This window comes from Thrips palmi, unplaced genomic scaffold (assembly GCF_012932325.1).
Source record: "Thrips palmi isolate BJ-2018 unplaced genomic scaffold, TpBJ-2018v1 HiC_scaffold_10, whole genome shotgun sequence".
NCBI classification, from domain to species: Eukaryota; Metazoa; Arthropoda; class Insecta; order Thysanoptera; family Thripidae; genus Thrips; species Thrips palmi.
In genome coordinates this window covers 457,815-475,147 of record NW_023144621.1, presented here as the reverse complement: position 1 = coordinate 475,147, position 17,333 = coordinate 457,815, and the positions used below count along the sequence as shown (strand labels likewise).

Here is a 17,333-nt window from a genome sequence, read left to right as displayed (position 1 = left end):
GGGGTTTTTCGTACAACGTTTGCAATATTGTCTTCATTATTTTGCGATCATTTTCTGCTTGAAAAATTCCATGCAGTCTTTTTCTAACTTCTTCTCGCTGAGAAAGCGGTTTGGAAATTTTTTTTGGGGTACCGTAGAACGAGGTAATAGACACGTGAAGGAAAATCGGGACGGAGCGCACTTTTTTCGGTTTTTCACTTTTAAAAAAAAAAGTCTGAAAATTCAGCCCAAAATTTGGTAAGAAGTTTTTAAACAGACTTGAGGTCTAAAAATTCAGACCATTTAGATGGTCTAAAAACTCAGAACCGAGAGTCTTACATTTAAGATTTTGGTGGTCTGAAAATTCAGTCCTGTACGAAGATTGTGAACTTTGAGGTTCGTGACATGTTCAATATGACATAAAAAGAATCTCATTTGTGTGAACCTCCCGAAGGACAACTTTGACAAAAAATTGTGATGAGGGAGAAGGACCTCTGCCCTTTTCCCTGACTCTCGAGAGGCCGGCCTGTGGCCCCCAAAGGAAAATGGCGACACGGAGCCACCCGCGAGAGGTAAATTAGAATGTGGATTGTTCAATTTCCACCCATTTTACGGAGATAAATCTTGCAGCAGAGAATGGTTCTCATAGGGCCGATTAAGTCCTGTCAATTTGGAATTTTTCAACTAATATTTTTTCACTTTAAAAGCCTTTTAAACAGAAGTAGGTATGTCCACAACATGCGCGCCATCTAGCGGACAAATGAAATCTTGGGTTGGTCTGAATTTTCAGATTTAAAGGTGAGGTGGGGGGTAAAATTTGGGGACCAAATTCATTAAAATCATAAATTTAATCCCTTGTTTTTTAATGTAAAATTCTTCTATTACCGACAGCTGTTCTTAAAGTCTGTGTTAGGGACCCCAAAGTGAGGGGTTTCATCAAACATGGACTGATTTATGCGTGCCCCTTTTCTGGTCACCCAACTCTTACGAAAAAGGTCGAAAAAATTTTTTTTTTTACTCCGTAACTACCACGCATACTTTTTTTTTATACTGCCATACTTTTTGAAGGGTTCTTTGTGGTCCATGTAACAATGTAACAGAGAGATATTTCAAATAGCTATCCACTTTCTGAAATCGTTCAGCTTAAAATGGTAAAAAAGGAGAAAAAACCTTATTTTTTGCAATTAAAAAATTGTGAAGCTTGCTCGTAAATACAAAAAAATAAAATGAAAAATCGCTCTGTTCATTAAAGTATGGGGGTTTAGGTACTCCAAAACAAATTTCAGATCATTCCGTCAAAAAATTTGCGTGGGTGTTTTCTACTAAACGCTTTAATTCAATAAAAAAGCCTACTGTGGCTAATGGGTGGGTAGATTTGGGTGAAAATTTGTGAGTAATAGTTTCCTACCTAGTACTTAAACGCCCTGAGTTTTAACCACCACAGCCAATGGTATAGAAGTTTCCCTTTTCACCCACACCTCACCTTAACCATCTAAAATTTTTAGACTGCGCTGGTCTGAATTCAGGGTTTTGAGACGATCAGGGCGCAATTTTCATACCGGAAAGGGAAAATTTTCAGACAACAGTCTGAAACAAGTCTGAAAAATAAATTTAGACCACCAAGTCTGACAAAAGTGGTCTGAATTTTTAGATTTTTTTTTAAAAGTGTTGCCGTGTTGCTTTCTAGCGGTTGTTCGGGGACCACCGTGAATTTTGTTTTCGTGCTCTAGGAGGCCCTGGCAGCTCACAGGAAACGCACGAAGGCGATTAGAGACTCGCCACCATTATTAAAAACCCAAAAGGGAAAAAAATCTCAAAATTCTGACAATTTTTATTAGTAAAAACCTCCCAAGAAACCTGGGTTTGAACTAGGGTTCTCACCCCAAACAAGGTTTCAATCTGTAGGAAATCATGTCAACATAAAGGGGAAAAAATTTTGGTTCCCGTTATGTCTACTCCCGGCCGTCTGTTTCAGAAGGAATACATTTTGTTAACTTGCAGGGAAAAAGCACACCCCTTTTTGCTTGAAACAAAAGGCGAAACTAAAACTGAAAATAATTTAAAATAATAACGATTTTTACACGATTTTGTTTCCGAGGGTTCCGGTAAAGCCTTACTCACGAGATCACCCTTTTGGTTTATCTTTGTCTCTTTTTCTAGGAGTTCGGCGACGAAGCTTAAACCCTTTCTATGAGAACTTCGCCATTCTGGACCTCGTCGACAAGAAGCCGAAAAGGGAAATCTTCTCCGCGCCGGGACTCTAAAGTTTCAGCTTTGAAGTAAGCTCAGCCAAAATCTTCCTAGACCAGTCTTTTTAAGGGGGCACACCAGTGAAAATGCAGAGGCTTCGAAAAAACGTTTTTCTGTTTAAAAGTAACAAAGGTAATGGGTTAAAATTTCATTCTGAACGATAAAATATGTAAATTTTAACCAAAAAGTACACGGCAGCTAGGGGCGGCGACGGGAAGGGGGGTGGGCGCCATCTTCTTTTTTAGGTGACACGGCTCCACTTTCCCCAACTTTGTGAAGCCCTCGATTGAGCCACAAACATGGGTTTCAAATTTCTCATCAGGACACATGTGGCTATCGTGTGAACCACGGACATGTCGGAAACAAAATCCTAAATGTGTTTTTTTGAGAAGCAAAAAAAAACTAATTTTTTGACCATTTTTTTCACTTTTCCGTGTCTGTGGCTCAGGCCCTGTTCATGCTACGACCATATCCGAGGTTCACACGATAGCGGGAAGTTTAAGGAACATTTTGCCGCAAACCGCACTCAATTATCTCAATTTTTGCGGCCGCAATCGTGGGCACCAGGTATAAAAATGGGGTTTCGAGAAAACGACGTTTGAAGTGAAACTACGGGTTTTCACGCATTATTCCTCATTACGGACGCAATTTATGACATTTTGAGTTCGGTTTTCGCCAAAAATTCCTTTTTCCCAAATGCGTTTTGATGGTCGAGGGTTTTGTCATTGGACTTCAAGTGAAACACCTGCACGTTAACAAATTTAGGTAAAAAATGCAAAAATAGTTACCTTTTTTGGAACTTCAAAAAAGTGCCCAAGCCAAAGTAATTGGAAATTTTTAGGTGGGGTTTTCGGCGTTCGACTCGGAATGAATAGCAGAAAAAAGAGATAAGATAAAAAAAGGGGGCCAAAAATTTTACGATTTTCACTGGTGTGCCCCCTTAACACACAGAAAACCAAAATAGCTTCGATGGAATCCCACCTGGTCGCACAAGTAAAACGCTTTTGTACGGATCATATGGAGGTAAAAGTGGATATAAAACTCTCGTCTTGGACCAATCGTATCGCATGTTAGCGCACTTATAAGTTGTTAAAAAAAATTACTGAAAATTCATAATTTTTTGTAAGAAGTCGATTTACTTACATTCAGTCTGAATTTTAGTACCAAAACATTCATACTTCGCGGTCTGAAAGTTTCAAGACGTTATCTGAATTTTCAAATCAACATGTTTATAAAAATGATACCAGTCGGTCTATTTTATCAAATAAATTGTACAAGACATTGAACAGTCGCACCAAAAAATGCCGCTCTGTAGAGTAGAACACATATCGGCGAACTTTTGCCATCGGTTTATCGTAGACGCTCAGCGGATCGTCTCGGCTCAAAAATTAGGTACACGGCAGTAGACACCAACTTGCAAAGGTAATGAAGAGGCTAGAGGTGACTGCCGAATTGCGAGGGAGAGCGGCCTTAGCCCAACCACGCGCCGACCCGTGGCCATGCGCGAGAGTGAAATTGTATTCTTTGTTATTTAGCTTATACTGCACTTATTAACCTGAATCTTGCTTTGGTGCGCTCATGCCCTTTCAGACAATCACTTGGAATAAGTTTGTAACAAAATATTCGCAATTTCGCCTTCAAGTGGCAATTTTAGCTCCAAAAGATCATCCATGCGACACTAGCGCCACCTAGCGGATAGAGCAACAAGTGTCCATTTCGGAGCTCTGAAACATTCTCTATGCTTTTACGACACTAAACGTATATATTATTTGAAATACAACAGTAGTGTTGATAAAAGTTCTGAGAAAATCGAAAAATGTACAAAGGGGACGGGGTTTTTTCACTCGTTTTCCGATTTCACAAGTATGAATTTAGTTTTCGGACGACAATGTACAAAACTTGATAGCCATCGCTCTAAATATTCAGACTTGCTAGTCTAAATTCAAATTTCAGACAACAGGTCAAACTTTTCAGACATTTGGTCTTAATATTCGTACCATTTTATGAATTTACGATTCAGACCACCAAGTAAGACGAAATCAGTCTGAATTTTCATATTTTTTTTAACAGTGTACACCAAACCATTAAGTTCTGCATTTCAGGACATTGGTCCATGCTATGACGAATTCGTTTACTACATCGTAACATGCTGTTTTGTTGCACTTTAGAAACCGGTCACGCCCCGATGATAACAATAAACGTTGAACTCATGTCACCACACGCAAAAAAATAAAAGTCAGTGCAGAGCTAACTTTCTTAGTTGGCGTTTTTTAGCACCACAGCTAAAAAAATTGCAACTCTGCTAGCGACCTCTGCTGAGTAGCGCTGCTCCTTTAGTTGAGGGTCTGCCGGAGATCGCACTGTTAAAAAAAATTTCTGAATTTTCAGACTAATTTGAGTGAAGTACTTTTACATAAACTCGTTATTAATTTTCAGGCTCGTCTTGGTCTGAAAATGAAGTCTTAAAATTCAGACATGGCCAAGTCTTAAAATTCCCACTGCTTTGTAGCTGAAAATTCATACTTTTTGTCCAAAATTTTAGAACATACTGTGTGAATTCATCCTGCAGCAATCCTGCGGAAAGGGCAGTCTGTTGTGGTGGTCTAGACGCTTGTTAGGGCGGACCTACTGGACGATAACGATTTTTCTCCTGTGAGAGAAAGAGCAAACTTGAAAGCGCGCCGGGATTCGGCGCACGATGGTCACCATCGCTACTCAAAAAATATCAGACGAGATGGTCCGCAGTAAGACTGAGGCACTCGTCGTTCGAGGGTGAGAACTCATATAGAACCTCCCATGTGTGCCACAACATTTCGGAGGATCATGCGGGCACCCAACCTAATGACCGAACGCAGACGCCAGCGAGAGCCAACATTGAAATGCGGTTTTATCGACTTCGGAGTAATATTTTGCTTCAAAATTATTGCTAAAGGCTAGAGCTGATAATTACTAAAGCAACAGATGATGCTGTTTGCAAAAGTTATTTACTTTAATGACATTAATCGGAAATACAAACTGGCGATCTGCCGCGGCGCTCCAGGCGCCACCTAGCGGCAGGTCCCTGAAACGTAACTCCAGGCGGCTGCAAGCAAGTGGACCAAACCATTTGAGAAGTTATTGGTCCACAGTTTGCATTCAACAAGCTCCCTCAACATAACAACTGCGAATATCATAATGCTTTGATGCGCGACGTTTTATTTTGTATATCTGGTTTTGTATTAGTCAGCCTAATCTTAATTTTATGACTTCCCTCATTATGAAATTTCAGACTGGGTACAAATATTCAGACCAAGCACGGTCTCAGACTGCCCTGTCTGACATCTCAGACAAAAGTTATGAAATTTCATAAAAAGGTCTTAATTGGTGTTTCATAACGTCAAGTCTGAAAAAAGTTGTCTGAATTTTCAGAATGTTTTGAACAGTGCGGCTTTCCCGGAACCTACATTTCTTGAGGATTCAGCTACTTCAGTTTGCTGCAGTGCTAATCAATGGCTGCAAAAATGGGATTTACAATGCAGCAAAAATGTTTAGGAGATAGGGCAAGGCTACGTTCGTTCCGTGGCGCTTCGCTCGCGCTGGTGGCTAGCAGTGAGAGATGGGTTAGTCGGGGAACGGATGCTCCCCATGTTCTCTCCGTTACATTACCCATGGTCAGCAATTTTTAAAGTCCCCTGAGACACGTCTGTCCCGGAGGAGCCTTACGCCTCAGGACGACTGGTCCGTCTTAAACAGAAAATCCCGCACCTTCTAATAAATATCATAATCATGAAGAATTCTACACTGCTAATGCAGCCAGAGTTGTTTTCAATGCCACTAATCTCCGTTTTCTCCATAGCTAAATTTACCCAGCTAATAATTTTTAGCTGTGCAGCTAAAAATTTTGCTGGGCCTACAGAGCTAGATAAATTAGCACTGGTGCTAACTTTTTAGCTCTAAATCGATTTATTTTTTTGCGTGCACACCACTGCACAGAGTGTGGTGCCGTGGCTGCGACCGGGCCGCGGTGGAGGACTGCTTGGACCTCGGCCACGTGCTCTGCTCGCTGCGCAAGGTGCGCTCGGAGCAGGTGCAGCCGCGGCTACAGCAGCTGGGGCACGCGGACTCGGACACGGACAAGATGGTGGAGTCGCTGGAGCACGCCAAGGACGCCGTGGAGGGCCTGCTGCAGTTCTGGCGGGACATGCAGCGGCAGGTGAAGCAGGCCCGCAGGGAGCTGCTCGCGGCGGTGGACGAGGGCGGCGACCTGGAGGCCGGCCAGCCGGAGGGCCTGCAGCAGCTGCAGGACGCGGCCAGCCTGCTGGAGGGCATGGAGTGCGGGCTGCGGCACCAGGGCGGCACCGAGTGGAGGGGCGACCTGGGCGCCAGCCGCAGCCTGCTCAACGCGCTCGTGCTGCACCTGCACCGCCACGGCCGCATCCACAAGGTACGCCACCGTGGGGCCGGCTGGGGCGGGCCAGCAAGGACCAGCAGGGACTTCTAGTTTCAATCACCAACGAGTGAGGCGGTGGAGCACCGCGTCAGCGCCCTGCCCTGGCAAGATGAAAGGGTCCTGGCAGGGACGAGATTCCGTATTCGTAAACGCCTCGTGATTGTCTGGGTCACCTTTAGGTTAAGAGTCCATTAGACATTTTCTTGTGCTCTGATTCTCATTCCTTCGTGCAGTACACGTTACACGCACAGAATTCTACCCAAACATTAGGGGGGAAGGCTAGGGTGGGCTTAATACGCTAGAAATGATCCACATTCTAGCACACAGTTTACAGAAACGTTTTACAGCATAGACTAAATAGGGGAGACTGGAAGCCGGCCTATGCTGCCGTGCTTTGGCGCGTCCGGTTTAATGCCCCCCTTTGTCGCGTCCGAGGCGAGCAGTCCCGGAGACAGCCAGGGGGGATGAAGCGGGGGTGTCGGGGAACGTGCCCCTCGGGTCGACCCGAGGGGCACGTCTCGCCTTCGGGTCGGCTCCGCTCGTGCTACCTGGGATGGCTCGGCTAGGCCGAGCCGGACCCCGACCAGCCCGGAGCGGAGCCGAGCGGAGCACATCTGGAGGCGCGGCGAGCCTCCTCTTGTCACCCTCGCCTCACCCCCTCTGGCTGCCTCCGGGACTGCTCGCCTCGGACGCCAAAAAGGGGGGCAATAAAAATCCGCCTTTTTATTGCCATTTCCAGTCTCCCCTACTATGTCTATGTTTTACAGTGGGTCACCTCTCAAATGGCCATACGTTTGGGCCAATATCTTTTGAACGGTTATGTTTGCTGAGCTTGGACCTCTCTTTCAAAGGCAAATGACGAAATCAGTACTCAGCAAAGTTTATCTGCATCGTCAGTGCATCCTATGCGCGTCGAAGGGCCCAAATTCGGCCCAAATCGGCGCACTTCCATGTTTCGTTGGACGCTGCAACTTCGCCTCCCCCGGCGTCCGCGATGGCAGTGATGCCTGCGAAGACCGAACGCGTGAAACTGAATGCGGGTTGACGTGCCGACAGGACGCATTCCAGCCGCAGCCCGCAGTGGCCGCTCCGCCCCCAGCCGCGGATCGCATTCAGGAGCTCAAATTGGGCAGTCTCAGTTGGACTGCAGCGGGCAGCGAGCAGCAAGAGAAGGCGGCCACGCTGGCCCGCGTGCGGCAGCACGGGGTGAGTCCTGCCGCCCACCTCGAGGCCTTGGCGGCCTCCGCCAACCCGGCCTTCTCACGCCGTCTGTCTGCAGGTGCGGCGGATGACCAGCGTGGGGTGCCACCGTGACCCTGCCTGGGCCCTGGACGTGCTGCGGAGTGCCGCCCCGACGCTGGAGGAGCTGAGCGTGTGGTATCCCCGCCAGGAGCACCTTCTGGCGGCGCACGCCATGCCTGCACTGCGGCGGATGGACGTGTATTGCGGCGACGGTGCCCTGGACGCACAGCCCCCCTCGCTGCCCGCACTCTAAAAAATAATGGCATTTCTACTACACCGTCGTATGGTAAAAGTACCAACTTCGGTATGGGAAATGACAATCCTATACATGATTTGGAAAATTCCTATGCTTTTCGTTCTTTTGCCAATGCGGTGTAGTAAAAATCCGAACCGAGTATAGGAATTTGATTTCCTGTACTCGTGATCGGTTTTTTGCCACACTTTTTAGTAGAAATCCTATTACTTCAGGCCGTTGTATAGTGCTTTTCCTACAACGCATTAGTAAGAATCCCAAACATTTCTGAAAAATCTTTGGAGGAGAGAGGGGAACAAAACGGATATTCAATATTAGTAACAGGCTGCACAAGGACCAAGGCGGCAAAACTGCCCAGAGGAAAGTAAACAAAAGCTCATGTGTGTCAAACCGTTGTATAGGAATTGGCACTGTAGACGATTCTTTAACACTGGTTTAAAGTTATTTTGTATCTTGTTCTGCCCCATTATCTCATATGGTTTTGGATTATTTCGACTTCTTCAGTAAAACTTGAAATGGGTAAGTCTGAAAGTCGCGGAAACTCTGAGAACTATTTATGTAAATGAGCCATGGTTTTAAATCCTTGCGAAATTTTACGTGATATTATAATGAGACTGAAAATAAACGTAGCGCTCCAAAGCATTTTGACATCGTCTTTTGTTAAGTTACCTTGCAAAACGTAAACTGTGGGTTAGGGTATATGGTCCACTGTCAGCCGCCTGGCGCCAGGTTTCACAAACCTGCCGCTAGGTGGCGCTTGGAGCGCCGTGCCCGTTCACCAATAAGTCTTTCCGATTTATGTTACTAAAGAAAATAATTTTCGACAACTATATCATCTGTTGCCTAAGTAAGTGTCAGCCCTAGCCGTTGGCTTTCAGTTTTAAACAAAATATGACACTATAGTCGAGAAAAACGCATCTCCATGTTGCCACTCGCTGGCGACTGCGGTCGGCCATTAGGTTGGGTGCACGCAAGATCTTTTTCATGTCTAGCTACGCGGTCCACCTCGTCTAAGGGTAACCTTGACAGGTCTGAACTGTCTTCCGAGTTTGAGATTACTTCTGCTGGAGTCCTCACTCTCACTACTTCATTTTTGGTAAAGCCTTCCTGTGAGATGTGCCGCCATGTTCTTCCGAATGATGATCCTCTAAACAAGCTTTCCTATGCTTGAATAGGAGTTTCACCACCTCACGTAACGAAAATATCCCACAATTCGTATGGGATTTTTACCATACACGGTGTAGTATTTTTCCCACACCCTAATATAGTAGAAACCTAACAACATGTATAGGATTTTTGCCATATCGACATATGGTAAAATTACCATGTCCTGTGTGGGAAAAATCCTATACCGAATAGGTTAAATGCGTCCGATACTTTTATAGGATTTCTACCACAATTTTTTTTAGAGTGCGCCCTGCCACGGAGCGCCCTCAAGTGGCTGCGTGTTGCCGGACTCCCCCGGCCCGCCCTGGCCTCCCTGCTGCGCGCCCACAGTGCCTCGCTGGAGGAGCTGTGGCTGCACGTCGGCACTCCGGGGGGCGGGCAGTGGCCCAGAGGATGCGACGACCTGGACGCCCTGCTGGGCCAGTGCGGCCTCCGCGTGTCCAGGGTCGTGCTGTGGAGGGGGTACGTCACCCACTCCCCCTCAGCCTGCACTGCACAGGTGTCCGCGGTGCGGCGCGTGCTGCCGGCCGCCACGGTGCAGTGCTATGAGTGTGAAGAGGTTGCATGGGAAGCCTTCTAGCCACGAGCGTGACGGCGGCGACTTCGGAAGAGCACGGGCACCGTCCAGACTCTACAGTGGGGCGAGCTGTCCTCCCGGGGCGGCAGTGCAGTGGCTCGGTGGACAGCACTCTCCGCGACCGACGTGTCTCGTCGCACCTTCGGCGTGCCAAGACCACTGCCGCGACAAAGCTGCACTTCATGGACCTGGCACGAAGCACACCCTGGGAATCCAAACGCGATGAGTTTAGCGTCAATACGAACATTGCTTTTCACACTGTCAGAAAATTCCGAAAAAAAAAATGGAAAAATCATGGAGTTTTTCCGAAACTTCTGCACTGTTAAAAATCCACTGTAATATTACAACACAATCACCTACAGTAATGCTGTTAAATAACAACCATATTGTTTTGTATCTGAACGGGAAACCCATCCAGAAACAGCACTTCCGTATCATAACTTCCTTGTCAAGTAACAATAATGTAATCGTGATTAAAAACAGTTGTGTTGTCGTTAAACAGGTTTCATGTTTAGAAACAGCCTTTTGCAATCTTAAAACATATATTGTTGTCAGGGTACAAGGGTCTTGTTTAATAACAGCACGATGAAATCAACACAAATGTTGGGAATACATCGTCGAAGACTCCAAAGAAGTATTGTTTTATTACAATCGAACTGTCAGAAAACAGCACCGAGGGCTACAACATGCTTGTAATAAAACAAGTCGTGTTGCTGTCAAACTTAGCAGCATAAGTGCTGTTAATTTACAGCACTTTTTTTAACAGTGTGTACGATCCCGCCTTCGGCAGTTGATCTTGGAAACAGTGGATCGACCGACTAAGAAAGTGTATTGCGATTTTTCTATAGGTCTACACGAGTAGTCGCGTATTGAAACTAGCCCTCCAATGTTGCTGACGTTGAATTGTTTGGCTTGTTTCAACAGGCTTCAAAGTAAGCGAAAAACTCCGAAAAACGGCAGAAAAGGTCAAGCATAACATGAGCGGGAGGAGGATTTCGGCTGCAAGTGGTGCTAGCTCTGCATGTAGGGGTATTTTTGGAATCAGGCAAATGCTCCTATTTATCCTGAAAAACTTAAATCTTTTGCATAATATCTCGGGACTAAGAATTCTTTAAGCACATTTCCCTTTGAATCTGGAGGATCTTCTGGCACCACGACCTGATTGCAAATAAAATTTTTAAGAAAAGCCTACCTAGCGGATCGCGGTCCGCGCGCTTTTGGCACAGAGGCTGCACCACCCTTTGAGCGCCTGGTGCGGCAGGCAACACTTCGTACTGGGAAGTAGGCTGGGTGCCTTTGGGGCAGGCGCTGAGTCGGCGCAATCACTGTAGCTACTGGAAATGGAATGCAATCCCTCGCTAAATGACATGTTCTGCATCGGTGAGGTCATGCTGACTGTGTGTACCGTTTTTTGGCCCGTCCCGTAATATATTTAATAAAAATACGGGATGCATGCTGTGCGTTCCTTCGTCCGTCCGTTTGTCCGTGGACTTCCCGTCGTTGCCTCATCTTCACCAAATTTGACATGCAGCCTCCTTGGGTGACCCTTAAAACCACCCGTTGACGGCTTTTTCGATCGGAGCCCCAAGGGCGATGCTGCAGGTCTACATGGGCTGGAGGAGGATTTTGACATCGGGTCCAGCTAGAGGCATTTTTGAAATTGGGGCGACGAGGCAAAGAGAAGCTCCAGACAAAAAAAAACCACTTGGTCGGCGACATCCTAGGAGCGGGCGCTTGTGGTGTTTTATCGGTTCCTTGTATGTATACGAACTGCCGAAAAGACCCTTGGACGAAATCCGACACCCCCTGTGGCTTTGGTACGGGTCTAAACACCCCAAAAACAGCTGTTTTCGAGGGTTTGGGACTAGATGGGTTCTCGCAAACCGAGATCCAAAAAAGTACCCAAATGGGTCTCAGATACTCAAAAAATGCGCTCTTTCGAATGCCGTGCCGAACGAGGCTCTACGACGTCGGGTTTGGATGCTACAGGCTCTCAAAGTTGCTCAATTTCACTATTTTTACTGAAGATTTGAGCATATCAGGGCCGTTTGAAGTAGACCATCGGCGATTTCGCTCCTCTTTGTCTTAAGGGGGGACCCTGGTGAAACTTTCAAGTAGGCTTCAAAATAATCCCAGAAAGTTGAAACTTTGCTTAATTATTAGGTTCATTATGGTGAGTTCCCAAAACAAAATTCAATCCAAAATGTTGAACGGTCTCTGAGAAAAGTGGCTTTTTAGTGTTTATTGGAGCGTTGGGGAAAAATCTTCCTGCGTCTTTCATTGGAACGGAAAGTCTTGAAATTTTTTTTGGGTTATCCTAAAGATGTATAGAAGAGATTTTAGTGACGGAATTATCAAATTTAACTTCTGTCCTGAGATATCAATTTTCAAATTTTAACATTTAAAAAAAAGTGATTTTTTTCCCTTTTTTCAAGCTTTTAGGTGTGTTTTAAAAAAAGTAGGGCTGATATCAAGATTCCGTCACTAAAATTTGTCGACAAGTCATCAATGAATAGAGTCCAAGCAAGACGACTCATGTAGGTGTCAACCAGGAACGCAGGAAGCCTTTCTACGACAAAATTTTTTGTCGACTGAGCAAAGCTGTGAAGTTGAGCGTAGAAGCCAACGACAACTGATCTCAATGTTATTTCCTTCCAAATGATAAAGAAACTACCCACTTAGCTTAAAGGTGTTCAACCTGTTGAATCTGAAACCTTCTATGCACATTTTTATCTATGAACTTTGGAAATACTATTTTTTTCAATTTTGGCGATTTTTTCACCAGGGTCCCCCCTTAAGGTTACTGTAAGGTGAAAAAACTATCTTCCAAAGTATAGGTGGCAGTGCTTTGGTTTTTGGTGCTTTAGTTGCTTACTATGAAAAACTTTTACAGCCACAGACTGGACTCCCAACTCCCATTAGTTCCAAAGTTATGAGGGTTTTAGTGTTATTTTAGTCGTTTACTAAAAATTCTCCTTGCAATGAACCAAAAAGTTTACGGAGGTGTGATTTTTTATTTTGAGGCCCAATGGACATGCAAACAGACTAGCAAAGCCGGATTCGACAATATATGCATAGATAAGCCGTAAATTCTGTTTGAAAAATGCGTGTTGAATTTTTTACTTAAATTTGGTAAAATTTTAGATTAGATTAGATTAGATTATTTATTCAGCATTATTTGTTACATTGAGTTACATGGCTGATGTCACAGATTAAGAGGTTAAAAAATGAGATACAAAGCATGATACAAAGAACAAGAAGGGATCATTAATGAAGCGACCAGGCAGCCCAAGTATAAGCAACACAGTAATATTACATAAAAAGATCATTGACTCTATAGAACTCCTTTTGAACCAGCCACCTTTTAAGCTCCCTACAGAACATTTTGAGACATGAAATTTCTTTCAATTGATTAGGAAGATTGTTGTAAATTTTACAGGCGTGATCCTGTATTTCTTTGGTGCTGGCATGGGAACGGTAAAAGTTTAGTTTGCTATTCCTGGTGTTATAAGAGTGAATTTCTCCGCTCTTGGTGTAATTATTACATCTAACAAATTTAGCACATTGTAAAATATGGATGGATGGAAATGTAAGAACATTTAAAGCTTTGAAGAGTCCTCTGCAACTCTGTTTGTACTTATTATAGTTAAAAGTTAAAATTCTTATGGCTTTCTTTTGTTTTTTAAAAATGCTATCCATACATATCACAGAAAGATGGGGATTACCCCATATAAGAGCACCGTACATAAGATGCGAATGGATATAGGCGTTATAGACTAAAATGTTTTCACTTTTATTGAGACTTTGCACTGATTGCATTAGCATGAATATACCTCTATTTAATTTAGATATTACTTTGTTGGTATGAGCCATCCATTTCAGATCTTTGGTAAGAGTGAGGCCAAGGAAGTTAACTTCTTTTAAAAAGGGGAATAGTATTGCCCAGCACGGAGATATTTTCATAGGTATTTGAGCTATCAAAGGACATAACGTGGGTTTTCCCCCAAATTTTAGACAGGTTTAGAGATGTAAAAATTCGAGATATTTCCCGTGAGAACTGTTTTTGTTTTAGAAATGCAGTCATCAAGTTTTTTAGCTTTAACTATAATGTTGGTGTCATCAACATAAAGAACTGCTTTACAGTCCATATTGGAAATGATAAACTCAAGGCAGTTAACATAAATTAGAAAGAGAATAGGGCCAATCACGGTACCTTGAGGGACATTAAATTTAACCTTCTTCATTTCTGAGTGTACATTTGATAAAACATTCATGGTACTAATAGATTTAATTTCCACACTTTGGCCCCTGTTCTTAAGGAAGGATTAAATTTAAATTTTATGGGCATTGCCTCTGATTCCTTGTTTATGTAGCATTTTTAGAAGTAGATCATGTTTAACGCAGTCAAAGGCTTTACTGAGATCGAGAAAAATAGCTATGACAGATTCACTATTAAATTGAGCTTTCGCAACTGTATCGATGGCAGCTCCCAAAGCATCAATTGTTGATGTTTTTTCTTATATCCAAATTGGTTATGGCAGATTTGGTTACTACTTCTGGGGAAAAGGTTCTAATCTATCAAGAATCATTCTTTCGAAGATTTTTGAGAAGGATGAAGTGATTTTTAAGGGTCTAAAATTTTCTGGATTTTCTTTATCTATTTTTTTAAACAGAGGTTTTATCAAGCAGATTTTTAGTTTAGATGGAAAGATCCCAGTAAGTAATATGAGCTTAGCAATAAACAGAAGGGGCTTGATAATATTTACCCTAGTTTCTTAATAATAATATGGAGATACCATCAGTACCAAAGAGTTAAAATTTTTTGAGGCCTTGAATGATTTTCATCAATTCAGCTTCAGAGACATCTTTCAAATGCATTGAAGAGTCATTAGGTTTGATGTTATCAAGATTAAAATCAATGGATGGTAGTTTTTGGCAGATGTTCTCTGGAACTTCAAATAGGGGTTGTTGAAGGCGTTACCCAAATTTCTACGGGGTCAGTTATGCGTGTACCTTTGACCACAAGAGCAATGCTTTCGAAGTTACTCGGTTTGCTTTTTCCATTAGTTTCATTTATGAGATTCCATGTCTCCTTTGATACTTTTTTTGCTTTTTTAATACGGTTACTATTGGCTGTTTTCACATTATTATCAACTTCGTGCTTGAGACTTTTTAAATTTTTTTTCTGCATTTTTTTCAGTTCGTCTATATTGCCAATGTTATTGATAATACAATTTCTAACAAGCTCTAAGGTGTTATAGTTTTCATTTGTTTCTCTTACTATATTTTATTATTCTTTCTCTAGGGGGTTGATCACAAAAGTTGAAAGTGGACAAGCATTATTAAAATGAAAGGTAAAAAATTTATGAACTCATCATAGGCAAGGTCCCGGGGTTTTCTCTATTGAAGACTTCGTGCCAGTCTTCTTTTTCAAGAAGTCTGTTAAGAATCAATAAAGTTGATGGATTTGTTCTCCTTATCATCCCTTTCGGGTTGGAGACCTTTTCTAAATCAGTTAAGAATTCAAGTTCACAGACTTGAGTGTTATGATCAGATATGAGTGGGTCATAGTTAACAAGATGAAGATCAGTGGGATGGAAATTGATTAGAAAAATTTTCAATACAGGTTGCAGATGTCTCTGTGATTCTAGTGGGCTCATTTAAGAGGATTTTAAAATTGCTAGCTTTACATAGATTAATAAATAATTGGGATTTGTTAGATGGATTCAGAGTATCAATGTTGAAATCTCCACAGATAGTGTTCTATTTTTTAAAAGGGTAGATTTTCATTCATTAGATCTTGCAGTATTTCCATAGACTGGGTAAATTTTGGGATCGCTATCAATAGAAGTTGGTGGTCTATAAACTCCCAAAAATATTAAATTTAAGGTTCGAGATTACTAACTTATGGCCGATATTTCTATCACACCATCAATAGACTTTTTGTTTATCGAGTCAATAGAAGTTACATACTTTCCAAATTTTTTTATTAACAAAAATCATGACCCCACCATAACCATTTACCCGAGAGAAGGAGGATTTCAAAATGAAACCTCTTATATTATATAGTTCAATTTCTTTTGGTTTAAGCCAATGCTCCGTTAGGACAGCAACATGAGGCTTCTCATTATTAAGTAGCTTGGTGATTTATTTTTCTTATTGCAGAGTGCCCTGACATTGAGGTGCAGAATTTTGACTTTAGTTTTAGTTTAAATTCTGGAAAAAAACTCATTGTTGATCATGAGACGGTCCTTGATTTTAATTATTTGATAGCATATGGCCTCTTTTCCTTCATCAGTAAGGTGTACTCCATCTCTCTTATACATTTCTGTATTTACATGTAAGTTAAGATCAAGAACTTCAATTCTTTTAGGGAAGTCACAGGTCTTTTTGAAGTTTTCAACCAAACTAATTAGATTATCATTGTATAGTTTAACTGCTTCATTGAGTGAGCAATCATCCTGTCTATACAGTACAGTAGTTAGGATAACATTAGTATGAAGACTGTGGGATAGAACATTACTTTTAGTTTCATTAGAGAACTCAATAGTATTTCCATTTCTGGATTTGAAGATATCATTAGTACCAGCTACAAAGACAAAAATGTCAGAAGGCTCTAAGTGAGTGATATGGTTATTTAGATTATTGGAAATTATACCGGAGTTTCCTCCAGGAATACACTGTGCAAAGCATTTAGTAGAAGAGGACGTAGCTTGATTTAGAATGTAGCCAAAGTCCCTGACGTGGCTGTCACCGAGAACATACAGTTTTTGGGACTTCACTTGTACACTATTTTTAATATATCTGTTCTTGACATTTTTCTTGTAGGCACGTTCTTGGCGAGGACTAAGGTACCACACTGTGACTTTGGGATTTGCGTTAGACAACTCATGGAGGTCCTTGCTGTTATTTTTTATAAGGTCGATTATATGCCCACGAGAAGCAAAATAAAAGTTTCCCATGGGCAAAATCATTGAAGGTCCAAGTAATTTTGTCTTCAACTTTGTTACGAGGTGAATAGTGTCTTGAATCACAATCAATTTTGGAGAAAGAGAGCATTTGAACCAATTCCACTTTTTATCAGGTTTTGCTTCTACTGATACATGCAGCATGGCTCTCAAAAGTTTTTCCCTCGCCATCAGAGGAGACCCCCATAATTCAATGTTGTGCTCTTGAGCATGTTGAATGGTCCAATGCCACCTCTTGACAACATTAAGGGCATTAAACTTGTTATCTGTTCCATAGAGAGAGAGGCAAAAAAGTAGGAGCATCATTGGAAAGTGGCTGGGCCACAATGGTGTAAGCATTGGAGCTCTTCTCATAGTTTTTCTCAAAATAGGACTTCATTACTTCTGCAGAAGTGGCAGGGGAAATTTTTTAAAAATTGGCAAGCCATTTTCATCTAAAGGAGGGGGAAAACCCATTACTTGATTGGT

The 17,333-nt window shown here is 42.6% G+C and overlaps 2 protein-coding genes across 2 annotated transcripts in view; both read left to right on the top strand.

Annotated features, from left to right (window-relative positions):
• LOC117646678 overlaps positions 1-17,333 on the top strand; it is a 586,045-nt gene that overhangs the window by 157,054 nt on the left and 411,658 nt on the right. The window lies entirely within an intron of this gene.
• On the top strand, positions 1,960-10,528 carry LOC117646580. Its single transcript, XM_034387626.1, has 5 exons — positions 1,960-2,258; positions 6,202-6,652; positions 7,715-7,864; positions 7,938-8,143; positions 9,567-10,528. Exons 1-5 carry the CDS (start codon positions 2,170-2,172, stop codon positions 9,898-9,900), a joined length of 1,230 nt encoding a protein of 409 aa, XP_034243517.1. The 5' UTR covers positions 1,960-2,169; the 3' UTR covers positions 9,901-10,528.

Bases quoted from the DNA above. Each gene is read 5' to 3' on its own strand.
- LOC117646580 (XM_034387626.1), top strand. From the start codon at position 2,170: ATGAGAACTTCGCCATTCTGGACCTCGTCGACAAGAAGCCGAAAAGGG. The intron at 6,653-7,714 runs GTACGCCACCGT...ACGTGCCGACAG, and splicing joins GCCACGGCCGCATCCACAAG to GACGCATTCCAGCCGCAGCC. The intron at 7,865-7,937 runs GTGAGTCCTGCC...GTCTGTCTGCAG, and splicing joins CCCGCGTGCGGCAGCACGGG to GTGCGGCGGATGACCAGCGT.